The sequence below is a fragment of the Manis javanica genome, chromosome 2, assembly GCF_040802235.1.
Source record: "Manis javanica isolate MJ-LG chromosome 2, MJ_LKY, whole genome shotgun sequence".
NCBI lineage: Eukaryota > Metazoa > Chordata > Mammalia > Pholidota > Manidae > Manis > Manis javanica.
Window position 1 is genome coordinate 226,712,138 of NC_133157.1, and position 22,006 is coordinate 226,734,143.

At 43.7% G+C, this 22,006-nt stretch overlaps 1 protein-coding gene across 7 annotated transcripts in view; it reads right to left on the reverse strand.

The window, feature by feature from the left end:
* The window catches only part of ARHGAP39 (Rho GTPase activating protein 39), a 131,936-nt gene that overhangs the window by 66,356 nt on the left and 43,574 nt on the right, over positions 1-22,006 (reverse strand). For all 7 annotated transcript variants that reach the window (XM_073230348.1, XM_073230349.1, XM_037023261.2 and 4 more), the window contains one exon: positions 13,249-13,410. In XM_073230348.1, the coding sequence (XP_073086449.1) occupies positions 13,249-13,328 (80 nt within the window). In that variant the 5' untranslated portion in view covers positions 13,329-13,410. The remainder of the gene's footprint in view (positions 1-13,248; positions 13,411-22,006) is intronic.

Here is a 22,006-nt window from a genome sequence, read left to right on the forward strand (position 1 = left end):
TGTCTGTCATGATTTTTCCTTTCTCATTTCTAATTCTGTTGATGTGTGTAGATTCTCTTTTTCTCTTAATAAATGTGCCTAGGGGTTTATCTATTTTATTTATTTTCTCAAAGAACCAGCTCTAGGTTTCATTGCTTCTTTCTATTGCTTTATTCTTTCTCAATTTTATTTATTTCTTCTCTGATCTTTATTATGTCCCTCCTTCTGCTGACTTTGGGACTCATCTGTTCTTCTTTTTCCAGTTTCAATAATTGTTACTTTAGACTATTCATTTGGGATTTTTCTTCCTTCTTTCAATAGGCATGGATTGCTGTATACTTTCCTCTTAGAACTGCCTTTGCTGCATCCCACAGAAGTTAGGGCATTGTGCTGTTGTCATTTGTCTCCATATATTGCTTGATCTGTTTTAATTTGTTAATTGATCCATTGATTATTTAGGAGCATGTTGTTAAGCCTCCAGGTGAGCCTTTTGGTTTTCTTTGTATAATTTATTTCTAGTTTTATACCTTTGTGTTCTGGGAAGTTGGCTGGTAGAATTTCAATCTTTTTGAATTTACTGAGGCTCTTCTTGTGGCCTAGTATGTGGTCTATTCTGGAAAATGTTCCATGTGCACTTGAGAAGAATGTGTATCCTGCTGCTTTTGAGTGTAGAGTTCTGTAGATGTGTTCTAGTGTGTTGTTCAGTGCCTCTGTGTCCTTACTTATTTTCTGTCTGGTTGATCTGTCCTTTGGAGTGAGTGGTGTGTTGAAGTCTCCTAAAATGAATGCATTGCATTCTATTTTCTCCTTTAATTCTGTTAGTATTTGTTTCACATATGTAGGTATTCCTGTGTTGGGTGCACAGATATTTATAATGGTTATATCCTCTTGTTGGACTGAGCCCTTTATCATTATGTAATGTCCTTGTATCTTGTTTCTTTCTTTTGATGTCTATGTTGTCTGATACAAATACTGCAAAACCTGCATTTTTCTCCTTATTGTTTGCATGAAGTATCTTTTTCCATCCCTTCACTTTTAGTGTTTGTATGTCTTTGGGTTTGAAGTAGGTCCCTTTTAGCAGCATGTAGATGGGTCTTACTTTTTTATCCATTCTATTACTCTTTGTCTTTTGGTTGGTGCATTCAGTCTGTTTACATATAGGGTGATTATCTACAGATATGTACTTATTGCCATTGCAGGCTTTGAATTCGTGGTTTCAAAAGGTTCAAAGGTAGCTTCCTTATTTTCTAATCATCTAACTTAACTCACTTATTATGCTATTATAAGCTGAGTCTGATGATTCTTTATTTCTCTCACTTCTTTTTCTTCCTCCTCCATTCTTTATATGTTAGGTCTTTTATTCTGTACTCTTTGTGTTTCCCTTGACTGATTTTGTGGAGAGCTGATTTTATTTTGCATTTAGTCAGTATTTGGTGGTCTGCTTTCTTTGCTGTGGTTTTATTTTCTCTGCTGACATCTATTCAGCCTTAGGAGCACTTCCATCTAGAGCAGTCCCTTTAAAATACACTGTAGAGATGTTTCTGTGAGGTAAATTCCCTCAACTTTTGCTTATCTGGGAATTATTTAATCTCTCCTTCAAATTTAAATGATAGTTTTGCTGGATACAGTAGTCTTGGTTCCAGGCCCTTCTGTTTCATTGCATTGAATACATCATGCCACTCTCTTCTGGCCTGTAAGGTTTCTACTGAAAAATCTGATGGCAGCCTGATGGGTTTTCCTTTGTAGGTGATTTTTTTTCTCTCTCTGGCTGCTTTTAATACGCTGTCCTCATTGATCTTTGCCGTTTTAATTATTATATGTCTTGGTGTTGTCCTCCTTGGGTCCCTTGTGTTAGGAGATGTGTGCACCACCATGGTCTGAGAGACTATTTCCTTCCCCAGACTGGGGAAGTTTTCAGCAATTATTTCTTCAAAGACACTTTCTATTTGTTTTTCTCTCTCTTCTTCTTCTGGTACCCCTATAATGGGAATATTGTTCTGTTTGCATTGGCCGCACAATTCTCTTAACATTCTTTCATTCCTAGAGATCCTTTTATCTGTCTCTGCTTCAGCTTCTCTGTATTCCTGTTCTCTGGTTTCTATTCCTTTAACAGTCTCTTGCACCTAATCCAGTCTGCTCTTAAATTCTTCCATTGTTTCATTTCTGTTATCTCCCTCCTGAATTCATCATCCCTTAGCTCTTGCATATTTCTCTGTAACACCATCAGCATGGTTATGACTTTTAAAAAAATTTTTTTCAGGAGCATTGGTGATTTCAGTCTCACCAGCCCCTCTCTCTCATGTTTGAGGGATTTTGGACTGAACAAGGTTCTTCTGCATTTTCATGGTGATGGGACTAGTTGCCAGCGAGTGGCACGTGTGTCAGCTGGGAGAACTAAGTCCCTTCCTGCTTGCTGGTCACCTTGCCTGTACCCGCTGCCTGTGTTGATCAACCCCACATAGGGAGCAGCCTCTGGGTTAATTTCCTGAGCTGCCATGGGTGGGTCGGCCTTCAGGATGGCCTAGTGCACTTGTGGGCGTCGCTGGCCCATGGTGCGTGTTCACCACCAGAACAGAGCCCCTTCATGCCTCCTGGACTCTGTGCCCATCTCCACTGTCTGTGCTGGTCAACCGCGCACAGCGCATAGCCTCTGTGCTAGGGCACTGGCAGGGTTTGCAGGTGAGTAGCGCATGTTCTCTGCGAGAACAAGGCCCCTTTGTGCCTTCCAGACTGTGCTGGTCTCTGCTGTGCTGGTCAACTGTACGCAGCAGGTAGCCTCTGGGTCTGGGCTGGTTAGCCGCGTGCAGGGAGAAGCCTCTGTGTAGTTGCTGTGGATGGGGCTGCTCCCCCCGGTCTGCACAAATAGCGGGTCAGCTGGTTTGCCTGCAGTGCCAGCAGGGGCAGAATGAAAGGCAGGCTGCTTATCACCATGAGGGGCTTTGGAACTGTGCTGCCACCCAGGGGATTAGGGCACCTGAAGTTAAGGTTCCCAGCCCGCTGGGCTGAGAGTGCCAGGATGATTTTGTCCAGCTGTTAAACCCTTTTCCCTTTACTACTTTTAAAGCACCCCCTTTTCTTTTGTCCCAGTACAGCCGGCTGTTGGAACCTGTTTGCAGTCTTAGTCTCAGATTTTGCTTTTCTGTTCCTCTAATATCCCGTACACCATGAATGTGTGTCTGTGCCCCCGGTGCAGGTCACTAGGGCTGGTTAATTAGCAGGCCTGGGCTTCCACTCCCTCCCCACTCTGATTCTTTTCCTCCGGCCGGTGAGCTGGGGTGGGGGGAGTGCTCAGGTCCCGCTGGGTCATGGCTTTGTATTTTACCCTTTTCTGTGAGATGCTGAGTTGTTGTAGATGTAGATTTGGCCTGGCTGGTGTACCGTATCTTCTGGTCTCTTTTAGGAATAGTTGTATTTGCTTTATTTTCAAAATATATATGGTTTTGGGAGGAGCTATCCACCACCCTACTCATGCCACCATCTTGAGAATCTATCTAGTTTATAACTGGGAGTTTGTCCCTCTTAATCCTGTTCACCTGTTTCACCCATCCCCCATCCCATCCCCTATGGCAACCACCTGTCTGTTCTCTGTGTTGAGTCTATTTCAGTTTTATTTTGTTTTTTAGATACCACACATATGTGAAATCATATGGTACTTGTCTTTCTCTGCCTGGCTTATTTCACTGAGTAATACCCTCTGTATCTATCCATGTTGCTGCAAATGGCAGGATTTCATTCTTTCTTGTGGCTTAGTAATATTCCATTGTGTATATGTACATCTTCTTTATCTATTCATCTTTTGATGGACACTTAGGTTGCTTCTGTATCTTGGCTATTGTAAATAATGTGCAATGAACATAGCTGGGCTTGTGTCTTTTTGAATTAGTGATTTTGTTTTCTTGAGGTAAATTCCCAGAACTGAAGCTACTGGGTCAAATGGTATTTCTATTTTTAATCTTTTGGGGAACCTCCATACTGCTTTCCATAGTGGCTGCACCAATTTACATTCCCACCAGCAGTGTGTGTGGGGGGGGTTCCCTTTTCTCCGCATCCTTGCCAATACTTGCTATTTATTGTCTTCTGGATAGTGGCCATTCTGACTGGGGTGAGGCAATATTTTATTGTGGCTTTGATTTTCATCTTCCTGATGATTCGTGATGTGGATCACCAAAAGTACATCTTTTCACATACTTGCTGGCCATCTGTATTTCTTCTGTGGAATATCTGAATGTCTATTCAGGACCTCTGCCCGTTTTCGATAGGATTATTTGGATTTTGGTGTTAAGTTATATGAGTTCTTAATATATTTTGGATATTAGCCCCTTATCAGACACATCATTTGCAAATATACTCTCCCATTCAGTAGGCTGCCTTTGTACTTTATTGATGGTTTCCTTTGTATAGAAGGTTTTTAGTTAGATGTGGTCCCCCTCGTTTATTTCTGCTTTATAAACCACATACTATTGTGTCTCACACCTCTGAAGGCTGAAGCCTGCCTTCTGGGTGCCCGCATGGCTGCATCTGATGAGAGCTCACTTCAGTGCTGCGGAGAGGAACGGCGATTCTCTTGACTTCAAGTGCACTGAGCCCGTCGTGGTAGCCCCACACTCACAGCTAATCACCACCAGATACTGTTCACATGGTGGGGTGAGTTTCAACATGAATTCTGGACGGAATACAACCAGGCCGTAACAGAAACAATTTCAGATTTTAAGAAAGTCCAAAAAACAGCATTTGTCCAGACTCCACACATGGCTGTCCCTCAGCACACACCCAAGGGGCTCTGCCAGACAGCGCCTGAGCTCTCACTCTCCTGGGCACGGCAGCACTGCGGCCCCTTCTCCAGAGGATCTTGGGGAGATGTTTCCACCCATTATTTTAGCCCCCACTGAGGACCTGTATGAGCAATCACTGGAGTTGGCCAAGCGCTGCTCATTGGCTCCCTCACCCCACCTGTCAGCTGGATTCTACCCTGAGGGCCGTGTCACAAACAGCAGCAGTGGTTGTGGAACATGGAGGCAATGGGGTACTACCTTTTCTTCTACTTTTCTGTATTCTCCAAGTTTCTTCCAAGATTCACAGATTACTTTTGTAACTGGGCCAACACTGAAGACACATTATCATCTTCAAAATAGTAATTTTCAACTTCAGCTTTCAATAAGACCTTCAGTACCAGTCTTTAAAGTTCTAAAGATCCAGCAGACAATGAATCCATCAGCACCCACACACCTATGGCCGGCGCAGCCTTGGCCTCAGACGAGCCACCCACAATCTTCCTGGGACGAATTGTGATCAATGCTGTGTGCAGGGTGGGGAGCAAGTGTTTTAATGTGAATCCAATGACAGGTAAGAACCTTCACAATTAATACCTAAACAAGGTTAACTAACTTTTTTGAAAAAGCCACAAGTGTTTATGTGTACACATTTGCACAGGGCATTACTGCAAGGTCAAAGCCAAGTGTGGAAAGGGGCTCCCTAGGAGGAGTGGGTCTGGCACAGTCTTACATCTCCCCCCACCTTTCTTACCTATCTAATTTAAAAAAAGGTTTATAATGGAAAACTTAAAACATTTACAAAAATAGTGGTGTAATGAATTCCTGTTTAAGTTTTTTCTGATAATTAATGAGGTCAAGCATACTTCCCATACTCATGAGCCACTTATATTTCTCATTTACTAGAAATAGTGTGACTTTTAAAATTTTACTGTAAGCCATTAAAATTTTTTTCTAATGAATTTGTAGGAGTTGCATTTTTAAAATATATCAATTCTCAGTAGTAACTTCTCTGGTTATGTGTTACAAATCTCTCCTATCTGTGGCTTGTCTTTTCACTTCCTTTATGGTACCTTTTGATGAAAAGTTTTTAATTTTAATGTAGTTGAGTTTATAAATCATTTTTCATGATTTCTCCTCTACCTAAGAAATCTTCTCTACTTATAGATAAGAAATATTCTCCTATAAATCAATTTGCTAAAGTTTTATAGCGTTGCCTTTGGAGTCATTAGCCTGCATAGACTGAATTTTGTTTGCTGTGTGAACTTCCATCCCCCGCATGAGTCAGCAGGGCCTCAGGAAGGCTGGTCACACAGCACCTTGCCTTCCCACAGTGTTGGTGCCCGTGTCCCAGCTCCCTGCTGGTTCTGCTTGTCAATGCATTTATTGCTTTTGTAGTTTTTCCATCTTTGAAGATAAACCTAAACAAATTTGTTTAGGTGTGTCTGTTTTTGAGTCATATATTCATTCAAGAAAACTGTATTCTTTGTGTGCTTAGCTTCTTTCACTTACAACTGAAACAAACTCATCGATGCCAGTCTGTCAAGCTGCAGCTGGTGTACAGTATTCCACTGGGTAAACTTGCCACACTTTTTTTTTTAAATGGAGGTTGTGTTTATTAGCATTACATTTTACTATTATACATGATGTCTTATTGTTTGGGCATATTCATTAAGTATCTACAATGAATACATCTATATATGCATATTAACAGGGCTAAAATTGTATTAGTCTTAGTAAAAAAATAGATACAATCATTAGAATTAAAATGCTAGTTTTTAAAATAAAGTACATTATTCAAATTAAATTGAGAAAAATTGGATATGAGACTGTTTATATATGCTGATTACTATGCTTTGACTTGACTTATTTATTGAAAAATGTCAGTTACATGAGGGTTAATATGGGCACACTAATTACTGCAGTAAATAACTGATTAGATTGTTCTAATATTGACTTATATAAATGTGTTAGTTTTAGAAGAGGGGCTAAGAGGATCAAGATTCCATGTGGAGAAATATTTCATATAATGTATGTCAGTATTTAAAAATGTAGTCTATTATTCTGCATCTGCAGGCTAGCCTTTCTCTGCATCTGCAGCCACAGGGTCCTTCAGGTTCCCTTCCCAGGGCAGTTTCCCACATGACCACTGCAGCAGGCAGTAGCCAAGGATTTCAAGGTCACTTCGTCTGGACAGAGCTACTCCCTTGTGGGCATCCAAGCTGGTAAACTCTATTGTCCCATTATGGCCTTTCCTAGGATTTTCCTGATAGTGTTTGTGGTTCCCATTAGGACAATATCTGTAGGCAAGTCCATAATCTGCAAGATAAACCTGATCTGGATTTCTGTAACCCAAAAGTAGATTTGCTGCCTTTATATCACCATAAACATACTCATTTTCATGTATAAATTCCAGTACATCCAACATTCGGATACCTAGCTGCAGGACAGTTGACTTTTTAAAAGTACCATTCTGTTCTGAGATCTTCTGCAGATCTTTTCCTACTCTTTCCATTACCATAAATGTGTAACTTCTTCCCTTGAATTCAGTAAGACCAGATCCATAAAACAATGGAATTCCTAAATAATCAAGTTGTTTGAGTTCTATCCATTTTTTGATACAGTCTATTTTTGCAAATCTTTGATAAAATGGTGGCATTACTTCCCGTTGGCAGGGAGCCCGCCCGGACGGGGCCTGCAGCGCGGGCGGGCGGGGAGAGCGGGGCGCGGGGTTGCCGGGTCCCTCCCGGACCCCAGGGCTCGGAGCTGGAGAAGGCCAACCCCGGCCCTCGATGTGCCCGCCGCCAGGCCGCGCGCGACGCCTCCGAGCGACCTTGCCACACTTTTGAAAGTCGGTTCTACCACTGATGGGCCTTTATAGGCTGTTTGCCACTTGGGCCTATTTCTCAGTCCTGCTGTGAGCATCCTTATCCACGAGCCTTGACAGTGTGCAGAGGCGGGACGCTGGGCACGGCACTGCCTGCTCCTCCACATCCTGGCCTGGCTGCTGTCTTTCGATTTTTGCATCGTTACGTTCATAAATTATTTTCTGTTTCTGGAGTACAAACACATTTTATTTTGTGCACTACTTTTACAAGCAATCTTGCTAACTTTTTTTATTGTCTCTAAACATTTATTGTAGATTCACTTGCTAATGAAGAAGGAACACACCAGTTGTCATCGGTGTATGATGTAACAGGATGATCTACGTAGGAAACACAAACTACTTGGCAGAGAAATGGTGAGAAAAATGTATTCTCCTTTTGTTTCCTTCAGTTTCACTATGATGTATATCCAGGTCTGGGCTCATTTTTAATTATTGAAAGAAAGGGTTTGGGGACTCATGGATCTGGCATCTTTAAACTATTCTAGAGAATTCCCCACCATCATCTTTCCAGAAGCTCTGCCTCTTTCTGGAGCTCCCACAGAAAGCCTGCCAGGCTGGGCAGAGCAGCCTGGTCCTCGGGTGGCCGCCTCCCACCCGTCTCACCTCCCACCCACCATGTCCTTTCTGCCATTCCTCTTTCCTCGCCTTTGGTTCTCTCTTTGGCCATGTTCAATCTTTTGATTCTTTTCCAAGCCTCCACTGGCATTCTTTAGGTTTCCCCTGTTCCCTATTCACATTCACAAGTTTTTCTGATTTCTTTAAACACAGCTATTTTGTGTCTGAACATTCCAACAGTGGCATCTTTATGGGTCTGCTTCTGCTGGGGCTCGTTTTCCTGTGGGTTTAACCTCTGGCTCTGGATTAGCCTGGGGCCCCATCCCTGTTGACAGTGCGAAGCCCTGAGCGCTCTGCTTGCCTTCCTTCCCCAACCCTTGCTGCCTCTGCTCCATGAACGGCCCAATACCTGCCACACAGAGGACCTGGAAGGCAAAGGGATCCCTTACAGTACCTTTCCCTAGAGACCCTCTGTCAGTGCATGGTTGGACCCCTCACCCCAATTCCACTCCCACTCTGCCACGCTTCCATCAACGGACTTTTTGGACCTCCGGAAACGGGCAGATACCCCTTGCTACAGGCCCTCCACATGCCCTTTAGGGAGTCACTGCTTCTCTGGGAGTCACTGTCCTAAGTCTCGGCCCGCCACCATGACATGCTCACCATGGGGAGGTGCTCGATGGAAGGGGGTGGGAATCCTCTCTCTGCATGCTGCACCCCACCACCCTCTCACCAGCAACCACACTGGGCTGCTCTGAGCAGAGGCCACAGGGGCTCTGCACCCACTGCATGCTGCTCACCCTGTGGAAAGAAGAGCAGGGTGTCCAGTGACCAGACAGCTGGAGGGACAGAGTCCAAAGAGGGCATCCCAGAAGTACATGGACGGGAGGCAGACCTGTTGATAGTGCTATCAGGGTGAGGCTGGCTCTGGGGTCTCTGAGGACACATGTGGCTTCTGATCACTAGTGACCCTGCAAGGCCAGTTTCTGCAGAAGGTGGGGTAGGAGCCCCCAGTGTGCACTCTGGGGTCCTTGTTGTCTCCCAGGCCTGATCTCTGTGAGCATCAACCTGCCAGTCCTGCCAAAATCTGCCCCTAACAGCCCAAGGCACCAAGCAGAGCCACACCAGCCCTGCTTCCCCACCCCAGCCTTCTCTGATGTGAGGTGTGTCCTGGCCCAGCACGAAACCCTCTGACCCTGTCTTCACCTGCGTGCATCATCCAGCTAGCAGACAGCTAGCCATCCTCCATACCGAGGACAGAGAAAACTTCCAAACCTGAGAATTGGGCCATTTTGCCTGTGAAAGCCTCAACGGCAGGCGCTGCTCCGGGGATGGAATGCACTCCCAGAGAAGCTGACAGCTCTCACCCTCAGTTTCCGACCTGGTCGGGCTCAGCTCATGGAGATTCAGGTGCCTCCTCTTGAAAGGTGCATGCTTGGAGGCACCATTCCCATGGGTTACGGAACAGGAAGGGGCTGCGGGGGCGTCAAAGAAGACAGCTGCTGACTGAGGGCTCTCTCCACGGCAGGAGGAGGAAGCAGCACAGGCATGGAGACAAAGAAGCCCCAAGAAAGTCCCTGGAGGCAGAGGCCTGGAGGGCAGGAGGGCAAAAAGGGAGTGCACCAAACTGGACATTCTAGGCCATAAGAAGCATGCTGTAAATACACTTTCAAATAAGTTTAATGGTTATTATTCTCTGACTAAAGAACAGCATTTGCTCCTCTTTTAGCTCCTGTGTGTGTGTGGGCAGGACCCCCAACTTTTTCAGGAGAATGTTCTGGGTGCCTCCGGGGTTCACAGCATTGAACCAAGACCCTCGGGAAGCTTGTGAGCAGAGAATGCATGTAGGAGCCCCAGTACAGAGTAAGGCGGGGACAGAGTGCAGCTGGGGCCGGGCCCACAGTGGGCTCTTCCACCCAGACTCCCACCAGGCACGGCAGGGAGAGCAAGCTTTGTGCAGACTGGAGGAAAGGCCTCCTCCAGGAAACAGTGCTGTCCATGACCAGCACTCAGTGGGCGCTGCACAATACGTACATGCTCGGTCACCAGAGAGAGACAGAGAAACTGCTGGAACTGCTCCTGGAGGCATCAGGGCAGTCCACTGACACCATCAGAGCTGAGTCTGAGGAGGATGTATTTGGCAACAGTACTTAAAATGAGTTGGAAAGTAAAAAAGAGGCCAGTTGGTGACAGGCAGAAGGGTACAAGACGATGGTTTCCCAGGTCGGGCTGAGATGGCGGTGCAGACACCTGAGCGCCGTAAGCTGGCCTGCAAGCATCTGGACCCGCGCTGGAGTGCTAGGCATGGTGTGTGCTCAAGTCAACGGAAAGGGACCTTCTCCCCAGTTCTTAGACAGGTTATTTGCAGACAATATTCTATTCAAATGAGTATTTTCTGAATGGACTTAATGAGTGTCAAGTATGTGTCAGACAATTTGCCAGGTGAAAGAGACATGGGTGCAACCAAGCACGTTCCCTGTCCCCCGGATTCTTCCAACAGGGGACCTGGGCCACTCACTGGGGAACACACAGTCTTTTCAACAAGTGGTGCTGGGGCATTGGGTATCCACATGCAAAAGAATGAAGCCAGACCCCTACCTCACCTCACAAAACTTAACTCAAGATGGATCTAAAGGCCTAAAACTAAGAGCTGAAACTGTAACTCTCTGAAGAACAGACGGTGGTAAGGCTTTGACCCTGGACTTGGCTGTGGATTCCTCGATCTGATACCAAAAGCACAAGCAACAAAGAACAGACAGACAACTTCATCAACATTAAACACTTCTGTGCTACAAATGATACCATTAAGAAAGTGAAAAGACAATGACAGGATGGGAGACAATGTCTGCACATCATAGGTCTGATAAGGGACTGGTATCCAGAATATATAGAACTCTTACACCTCAGTTAGAAAACAACAAATAACCCAATTAAAAATGGGCAAAAAATCTGAACAGACATTTCTCCATAGAAGATACACAATGAGCCAATAAGCACATAAAAAGGTTCTCGACATCATTAGCCAGGTGCAAATCAAACCACAGTGAGATGTTGCTTCACACCCACTAGGATGGCTATAACAACTTTTTTAAACCATGATAACAGCATTAGAGAAAATGTGGAGAAATGGGAACCTTTATGTATGGACGGTAGGAAAGTAAAATATAGTATAGATACTTTGGAACAAAGTTTGGCAATTCCTCAAAAAGTGAACCATAGAGTTACAATGCCACTCAACAATTCACTTATACAAGAGAAACAGAAATGTGTCCACAAGGAGACATGTACATGGACATTCACTGGGGCAGCACTCACCAAGAGCCAGCACACGGAACCAACCCAGACGTCCGCTGCCTAAACAGGTATGCATGTGGTGTGTCCAGACAACAAAATTATTAATTACCATAAAAAGGAAGTCCTGACACCTGCTCTAACGTGAACTATCCTTGTCCAGTACAAACATCCATATTGAAAGGTAGACTAGTGGTCGCCAGGGGCTGGGGGAGGGGGCATGGAGTGAGTACTGATGGGAAATGGTTTCTCTGTGGGATGGTGAACACATTCTGAATGTAGACAGTGGTAATGGTTGCACACCCTTGTAAATGTTCTAAAAATATCAACTGTACATATGAATCTCACGGCATGTAAATTATCTCAGTTGAAAAAAGGATAGCCATTGGAGGGGAGCTGCCAACTGTAGGGGAAGCGGAGAGGCAGGGGACACAGGAGCCAAGACTTCCTAGAGGGTGGCTGGTGTCGAGGAGCAGAGTGTGAGCTCCAGAGCTGGCCTACTCGGACAGGCACAGAGGCTGGCAGAGTATGAACTTTGGTTGCCATCTGAGTCGGCACAGGCTGGGTTAGCAAGTGCCCATCCCGGCCATTGCCAACTGCTGGCACTCTGCACGGGCCCCCATGGCATCTGTGCCTGCCCACCTCAGTGCCCCAGCAATCCCTGTTCTTCCCTTTGCTGCCTTCCTGCACAGGAAGCCTGAGGTTGCCAGGCCAGCAGGCCTCTCCAAACTTGTACTGATGGTGGTGCTTTGGCAGGACCTCAACTTTCCTCAGATTTTACATTACGGGGCCAGGAAATGCTACCGAGGACAATGGGGGCCAGCTGCCAGAGCTGGATGGACAGCAGAGGAGAAGAAAGCCTCACACCAGCACAGATTTACATGATACCTGCCCTGACGACCCACCCTGAGGTGACTCAGAGAATGACACTGAGTGGAGGGGGTGGAGCACAACGGCCATGAAGGCTGAATCTGCGCAAGGGACACACATGTGCACTGTTTCTGCTCTTGTACCCTTTCTCTAAGTGTGGAATTATTTCTAAATAAAGCTAAAAGTTAGAGAAATAAAAGTGATGAACTGCGGCTACCTGCCTTGGGGTGTATCGATGCCCAGAGCAGACACTGGAGTTGGGCCTACCCACAGGGCCTGCAGGGTGGCCAGCCTAGGCAGCCATGTCCACAGGCACGAGGAGAGACCCCTCTCTCTGCAGCATGTCTGTGGCAGCAGGTGGGGCCACTCCTCGGGACAGGGTCAACACCAAGCCAACTGCAAGCTCACATTGCCTCTGAAGAGAAAGCGGTGCGCCACTGCTGTTGTGTGCAGGTGCAGCAGCAGCCACCCTGCCACAGTGACAGGGGAGCCATGAGGTCTTCTCTGGAAGAAAGGATGTCCCACCCAGTGTGCTCGTCTCTGAGGACTGTTTCCTGCTGGGTGCCTCTTACAGGTAGTGCTGGTCATAAGAGCACGTGGAGCTTCCTGCCCCTCAGTGACACTTTCCTGTATGCGCGCCTCACTTCAGTACAGGTCTGCAGGAATGAGGGGCAGAGCCTCTCTGGGGTATGGACCCCCCTGCTCCATTCCCATCCCAGTGGATATCAGGTCAGGGCCCTCCTAGAAGAGGCCAGTCCATGGACACAAATTCTGCTATTCAAGGGGAAATAAAACAGGTTCAGAGCACCAGGTGGGGGCACACCTGCCAGCTGGCCAAGAGACTGCAGGCCAGTGAGACACCCTTCTCTGAGGCCCAGAGGAACAACTTCTCCTTACCGCATGCTGGACCCTGGAACCCGCGACTCCTGCATGCCAGAATCATGGCTTTCGCACTCGTAGTCCTGTGTCTGGGACATGGCAGTCTTTCCCTGGGGACCCAGGCGTCAGCAGGTCCTAACAGCCCCTCCAGCTTTAGTCGTCAGTTGGGAAGGTGCCACCCTGCAAAAGGGAGAAGTCTGAGCATGTGAATTCAGAAAACACTATTACACTTACAGGTTCAGGATGCAAAGAGGCCCAGCCCAGCTGCTCATAGCCAGATGAGCCTAAGAGCTCTGGGACCAACCCCTGAACCCCAGCCAGGACGTGGCCCCTGCCCAGCTCATGGGAGGGCACTCAACGCCCTGCCAGCTGGCCCTGGTGAGCTGTCTGCCACCTCCGAGGGGCAGTGTCCTCGGTGTCCTATGGGGACACACACCCATCACTCTCCTGAGCCACGTGCATGACGCGCTCGGACTCACTCCAGACAGGGCGTAACTGATGGACATACAGAGTGACCTGATTTATGACAAAGAGTAGGCTTTTCAAAAGTAGTGTTGTGTTGACTAGATATACTCCTTGAAAAATATGAACCTTGACCACTACCTAATCAAATACACAAAACCCAATTCAAGATCAACTGTAGATCTAAATGTTAAAAGGGAACAATAAATCTTTTAGGAAAAATGTAGAAGAAAATCTCTGGTCTTACAGTAGGTATAGATACCTCAATCAGACATAAAAACTACTAATCACAAAAGAAAAATTAATAAACTGGACTATAATAAAATCAATAACCTTTGTTCATCAAGATACAATTATGAGTAAAAAAGGCAAGTCCAGAATGGAAAATATTTGCTAATCAAATAAAGCACAATACATTATATATACATATGTGTGTACATAAATGTGTATTTAATCTGATCAAGGACTAGTCCCAGAACATGTAAAAGAAATTCCTAACAATAAATAAGAAAAAGGCAGATAATAAAATGGAAAAATGGACAAAAGACTTGAACATACACTCTACAAAAAAGAATATTTAAATGGCTAATAAACACAGAGAAACATGCTCGACTTCATTAGTCATCCGGTAGGTAAATGCTAGCTAAAAGTATAATAGGCTACTAATGCACCCACTGACAGCTACAATGGAAAAGGAAGCCCATCTGTGCTGGCAACGGTACGGAGGCTCATCCAGGGCTGTGGGAGCCTGGGAACCCATTATGGACCACAGCTGGTAGCACTTCCTAATGCTGCACATACACCCCTGGTCCCACACCCAGGGCTTCACTTCCAACAATGCAGGCCACTCAGGAACACATGTAGGCTCACTAAGACCTGCACACACTGTTCACAGAAGTCTTGATCACAGCGCCAGAACAAAAAACTGCCAAACATTCATCACAGTAGAATGGACACGGTGCACACAACACGGGTGAAGCTCCCAAACAGTGTGAGAGACAGTCAGACAGCTGGATGCACACAGAGCAGTGATTCCTTTACAAGAAGTTCAAAATCAGACAGAAGCAGTCACCTTAAGGCCTGGTAGTGATGGGAGGGGACCTCCTGCACTGCTGGTGGGAAAGCAAACTGGTGCAGCTGCTATGGAAAACAGTATGAAATTTTCTCAAAGGACTAAAAATGGAAGTGTCAAATGGTCCAGCAATTCCACTACTGGGAATTTATCCCAAGAAAATAAAATCACTAATTTGAAAAGGTATGTGCACCGCTATGTCTACCACACATCATTTACCATACCAAACATATGGAAGCAACCAAAGTGTCCTTTAACAGACTACTGAATTAAGAAGAGTCTGGCATATACACACAATAGAATATTGCTCAGCCATAAAAAAGAAGGAAATCTTGCCAATTGTGGCAATATGCAAGGACTCAGAGGGTATTATGCTGAGTGAAGTAAGTCAGAGAAAGACAAATGCAGTGTGATTTCACTTACATGTGAACTCTAAAAAAACAAAACATGAACAAAGAAAACTGAAACAGACTCATAACACAGAGAACAGACTGGTGGTTGCCACAGTGGATGGGATGCAGGATGGGTGAAATAGGTGAATGGGATAAACAGGGACAAACTCCCAATTATGAAACAAGTTAGATTGGGATTAAAGATGGTGGCATGAGAAGGGAGACTGAAACCTCCTCCCAAAACCACATATAACATGAAAATATAGCAAATACAACTAATCCTGAAAGCAACAGGAAAAAGACTGTGATACACTGCCTACACATGGGGAAAAGAGAAGATCTCACAAGAAAGGGTAAAGTAGCAAAGCCGCAATCCGTTGGGACCCAAGCCCTTCCCCCACCCCAGCTCACCAGCAGGAGGAAGAGAAATGGAGCAGGGAGGGGGTGGAAGCCTGGGACTGCTGAACACTCGGCCCTGGAGGTCTGCTCTGGGAGCACGAACCTACATTACATGGTGCCCTGGAGATTAGTGAGGTTGGAAAGCTAAGACAAGCGGAATACTCAGAGAGACTGAGCTTCGAGTCACTTCCGCAGAACAGGTTGTCACAGCTGGCTGCTCTGGGACAAAAGAAAGGCGGGCAGTCTGTGAGATTTCCAAACAATGAGGGGGCTGCTAAAGGGGCAAGGACTGCACAGTTTGCTGCTCAAGAGAAAGGTCAGGTGGACAAAATTCTCTCGGCACACTCATCCCAGCAGGTTGGGAACTTTCAGAAACTTCAGGAACTCCACCCCCCTGGCTGGCAACACAGCCCTGAGGATCCCCCACTGTGATACACAGCCTGCTGCTCCTTCCTCCTGGCCAGGACCAGCTCACAAACCTGCTGCCCCCACCATTCCACCAGGCGAGCTAGAGGGTGACCCCGCTTAAGACAACTACAGGGGCAAAGCACAGAGACTCCTCTTTGTGCTCTTGGCCCACTGGTCCTGGCAGTGGAGGCAGGCACTGCAACTGGGAAGCAGGAAAGAGCTCTTTCTTCCCTGCAGGCAGCAGCACCGCTCACCTGTCACTCCCACTATCGCTCCAGGTGTGGAGCAGCTCCTGACAGTAGAGCTCTGAGGCACTAGAGGGCACAGCTTACACCAAGTTACTATTCCATATTATTTATTACAAATATGAAACATCAGAAGAACCTGGTATAAACCAAAATCCCACAAACACCAGAAAGAGGGCCAAGTGAAACTAAAATCACCAATCTTCCTGATAAAGATTTCAAAATAAAAATCATACACATGCTCATGGAGCTACAGAAAAGCATTCAAGATCTCAGGGAGGACTTCAGGAAGGAGACAGAAACTTTGAAAAATACAGTATCTGAAATGAAATATTCAATGGAGGGATTTAAAAGCAGACTAGAAGAGGTGGAGGAAATGGTAAACGGAATAGAAATTAGAGAACATGAATCCAAAAAAAATGAAGGAAAGAGACAAAAAAGGATCTCTAGGAATGAAAGAATAATAATACAACTCTCTCTGACCAATCCAAACGGAACAATATTCACATTATACGGGTACCACAAGAAGAAGAGAGAAAAAGAGATAGAAAGTGTCTTTGAAGAAATAATTGCTGAAAACTGCCCCAATATGGGGAAGGAAATAGTCTCTCAGGCCATGGAAGTGCACAGATCTCCCAACACAAGGGACCCAAGGAAGACAACACCAAGACCTATAATACTTAGAATGGCAAAGATCAAGGACAAGGAAAGAGTATTAAAAGCAGCCAGAGACAGAAAAAAGATCACATACAAAGAAAAACCCATCAGGCTATCATCAGACTTCTCAGCAGAAATCTTACAGGGCAGAAGAGGGTGCCACGGTATATTTAATGCAATGAAACAGAAGGGCCTCAAACCAAGAATACTCTACCCAGCAAGATTATCATTTACATTTGAAGGAAGGATTAAACAATTTCCAGATAAGCAAAAGTTGATGGACTTTACCTCTCATGAACCATCTCTACAGTGTATTTTAAAGGGACTGCTCTAGATGGAAGTACTCCTAAAGCTAAATAGCTGTCACCAGATAAAATAAAACCACAGTAAAGGAAGTACACCAATTAATTGGTAAGCAAATGCAAAATTAATTCAGCTACACACAAAGTCACTCAAGGCACACACAAAGAGTACAGAATATGAAACCTAACATATAACGAGTGCAGGAGGAAGAAAAAGAAAGGAGAAAAAATAAAGCATCTTTAGATTGTGTTTATACTAGCACAATAACCAAGTTAAGTTGAATTGTTAGATGCTAAAGAAGCTGCCCTTGAACCTTTGGTAACCACAAATCCAAAGCACGCAGTGCAGTGGCAAGAAGTCCATAGCTATTGATAATCACCCTAAATCTAAATGGACTGAATGTACCAATCAAAAGACATACAGTTACAGAATGGATAAAAAGCAAGACCCATCTATATGTTCCCTACAAGAGACTCACTTCAAACCAAAAGGCACGCACAGACTAAAAGTGAAGGGATGGAAAAAGATTATTTCATGCAACTAATAGGGAGGAAAAAGCAGGTGCTGCAGCACTTGTACCAGACAAAATAGACCTCAAAACCAAGAAAGTCACAAGAGACTAAGGACATTACATAATGATAAAGGGATCAATACAACAAGAGAATATAACGATTATAAATATCTATACACCCAACATAGGAGCACCAACAGATGTGAAACAAACACTAACAAAATTAAAGGGGGAAATAGAATGCAATGCATTCATTTTAGGAGACTTCAACACACCACTCATTCCAAAAGACAGATCAACCAGTCAGAAAATAAGTAAGGAGACAGAGGCACTGAGCAACACATTAGATCAGATGTACCTAACAGACACCTACAGAACTCTACACCCAAAAGCAGCAGGATAAACACTCTTCTCAAGTGCACATGGAACAGTTTCCAGAATAGATCACATACTAGGCCATATAAAGAGCCTCAGTAAACTCAAAAAGATTGAAATTGTACCAACCAACATCTCAGATCACAAAGATATAAAACTAGAAATAAATTGAGCAAAGAAAACAAAAAGGCCCACAAACACATGGAGGCTTAACAACATACTCCTGAATAATCAGTGGATCAATGACCAATTTAAAACAGAGATCAAGTAATATATGGAGACAAATGAAAACAATAACAACACTACAAAATTTGTGGCATGCAGTGAAGGCCATGCTAAGAGGGAAGTATATTGCAATACAGGCCTATCTCAAGAAAGAAGAACATTCCCAAATGAACAATTTAAACACACAATTAATGAAACTAGAGAAAGAAAAATAAATGAGGCCCAAAGTCAGTAGAATGAGGGACATAATAAAGATCAGAGAAGAAATAAATAAAAATGAGAAGAATAAAAAAGAAAGAATTTATGAAAGCAGGAGCTGGTTCTTTGAGAAAATAAACAAAATAGATAAATCCCTAGGCCAGACTTATCAAGAAAAAAAGAGTCTACACACATAAACAGAATCAGAAATGAGAAAGGAAAAATCACTACAGACACCACAGAAATACAAAGAATTATTAGAGAATACTATGAAAAATTATATGCTAACAAACTGGATAACCTATAAGAAATGGAAAACTTTCTTGAAAAAATACAACCTTCTAAGGCTAACCCAGGAAGAGACAGAAAATCTAAACAGACCAATTACCAGCAATGAAATTGAACTGGTAATCAAAACACTACCTAAGAACTAAACCTCTGAACAAGATGGCTTCACCACTGAATTTTATCAGACATTTAGAGAAGACCTAATAAGCATCCTTCTTAAAGTTTTAACATACATGCAAAAATACTCGACAAAATATTACCAAACCAAATTCAAAAGTACATCAAAAAGGTCATCCATCATGATCAAGTAGAATTTATTGCAGGGATGCAAGGATGATACAATATTCGAAAATCCATCAACATCATATACCACATCAACAAAAAGGACAAAATCACAGGATCATCTCAATAGATGCTGAGAAAGCATTTGACAAAATTCAACATCCATTCATGAAAAAACCTCTCAACAAAATGGGTTTAGAGGGCAAGTACCTCAACATAATATAGGCCATATACGACAAACCCACAGCCAACATCATACTTAGGAGGAAAAGCTGAAAGCTTTTCCTTTAAGAATGGAAAAAAGACAAGGATGCCCACTCTCCCCACTTTTATTCAACATAGTACTGGAGGTCATAGCCGTGGCAATTTAGACAGCACAAAGAAATAAAAGGCATCTAGATTGGTCAGGAAGAAGTCAAACTGTCACTATTTGCAGATTACATGATATTGTACCTAACAAACCCTAAAGAATCCACCCCAAAACTACTAAAATAGCTGAATTCAGCAAAGTTGCAGGATACAAAATTAATACACAGAAATCTGTTGTATTCCTATATACTAATGATGAACTAGCAGAAAAAGAAATGAGGAAAACAATTCCATTCATAATTGAATATAAATTAAAATACCTATGAATAAACATAACCAAGAGGTGAAAAGCCTATACCCTGAAAACTACAAGACAATCATGAGAGAAATTAAAGAAGATACCAATAAATGGAAATACATCCCATGCTTGTGGATAGGAAGAATTAATATTGTCAAAATGGACATTCTGCCTATAACAATCTAAAGATTCAATGCAATCCGTATCAAGATACCAACAGCATTCTTCAATGAACTAGAACAAATAGGTCTAAAATTCATATGGAACCACAAAAGACCCTGAATAGCAAAGCAATCCTGAGAAGAAAGAATAAAGTTGGCGGGATTATGCTTCCCAACTTCAAGCTCTACTACAAAACCGCAGTAATCAAGACAATTTGGTACTGGTACAAGAAAAGACCCATAGGTCAGGGGAATATAAAAGACAGTCCAGATATAAACCCACACATATATGGCCCATTCATATATGCTAAAGGAGCAATGGATATACAATGGGGAAATGACAGCCTTTTCAACAACTGGTGTTGGCAAAACTGGACAGCTACAAAGAAGAGAATGAAACTGGATCATTGTCTAACTCCATACATGAAAGTAAACTCGAAATGTATGAAAGACCTGAATGTAAGTCATGAAACCATAAAACTCTTAGAAGAAAACATAACAAAAATCTCTTCAATATAAATATGTGCAACATTTTCCTGAACACATCTCATCAGGCAAGGGAAACAAAAGCAAAAATGAACAAATGGGACTATATCATACTAAAAAGCTTCTGTACAGCAAAGGACACTATCAACAGAACAAAAAGGCATCCTACACTATGGGAGAATATATTCATAAATGACATATCTGACAAGGGGTTAACATCCAAAATATATGAAGAACTCACATGCCTCAACACCCAAAAAGCAAATAACCCTATAAAGAAATGGACAGAGGATATGAACAGACACTTCTCCAAAGAAGAAATTCAGATGGCCAACAGGGACATGAAAAGATGCTCCACATCGCTAATTATCAGGGAAATGTAAAATTAAAACCACAGTGAGATATCACATCACGCCAGTTAGGATGGCCAACATAGAAAAGACTAGGAACAATAAGTGCTGGTGAGGATGTGGAGAAAGGGGAACCCTCCTACACTGCTGGTGGGAATGGAAACTAGGTCAACCATTGTGGAAAGCAGTATGGAGGTTCCTCAAAAAAACTAAAAATAGAAATACCGTATTACCCAGGAACTCCACTCCTAGGAATTTACCCAAAGAAAACAACTTCTCAGATTCAAAAAGACATATGCACCCCTATGTATATCACAGCACAATTTACAATAACCAAGATATGGAAGCAATGTAAGTGTCCATCAGTAGATGAATAGATAAAGAAGATATGGTACATATACACAGTGGAATACTATTCAGCCTTAAGAAAAAAACAAATCCTACCATTTGCAACAACATGGATGGAGCTAGAGGGTATTATGCTCAGTGAAATAAGTTAGGCAGAGAAAGACAAATACCAAATGTTTTCCCTCATTTGTGAAGCATAACAACGAAGCAAAACTGAAGGAACAAAACAGCAGCAGACTCACAGACTCCAAGAAGGGACTGGTGGTTACCAAAGGGGAGAGGTGGGGGAGGGCGGATGGGGAGGGAGAGAGAAGGGAATTGTGGGGTATCTTGATTGGTGCACATGGTGTGTGTGGGGTCATGGGGAAGGCAGTGTAGGTCAGAGAAGACAAATAGGGACTCTGTGGCATCTTACTACACTGACGGACAGTGACTGCAATGGGGTATGGGGTGGGACTCGATAATAAGGGTGAATGTAAGAACCACATTATTTTTCTTGTGAAACCGTCATAAGAGTGTATATCAAAGATACCTTAATAAAAAATGTAAAAAAAAAAAGAGTAAAATGGGCGGAGCATCTAAATAGACAGTTCTCCAAAGAAGAAATTTAGATGGCCAACAGGCACATGAAAAGATGCTCCACATTGCTAATTATCACGGAAATGCAAATTAAAACCACAATGAGATATCACCTCACACCAGTTAAGATGTGGCCAACATCCAAAAGACTAGGAACAACAAATGCTGGTGAGGATGGAGAGAAAGGGGAACCCTCCTACACTGCTGGTGGGAATGTAAATTAGTTCCACCATTGTGGAAAGCAGTATGGAGGAGGTTCCTCAAAAAACTAAAAATAGAAATAGCATTTTGCCCCAGGAATTCCACTCCTAGTAATTTACCTGAGGAAAACAAGATCCATATTCCAAAAGACATATGCACCCCTGTTTATTGGGGCACTATTTACAATAGCCAAGATATGGAAGCAAAGTTAGTGTCCATCAGCAGAT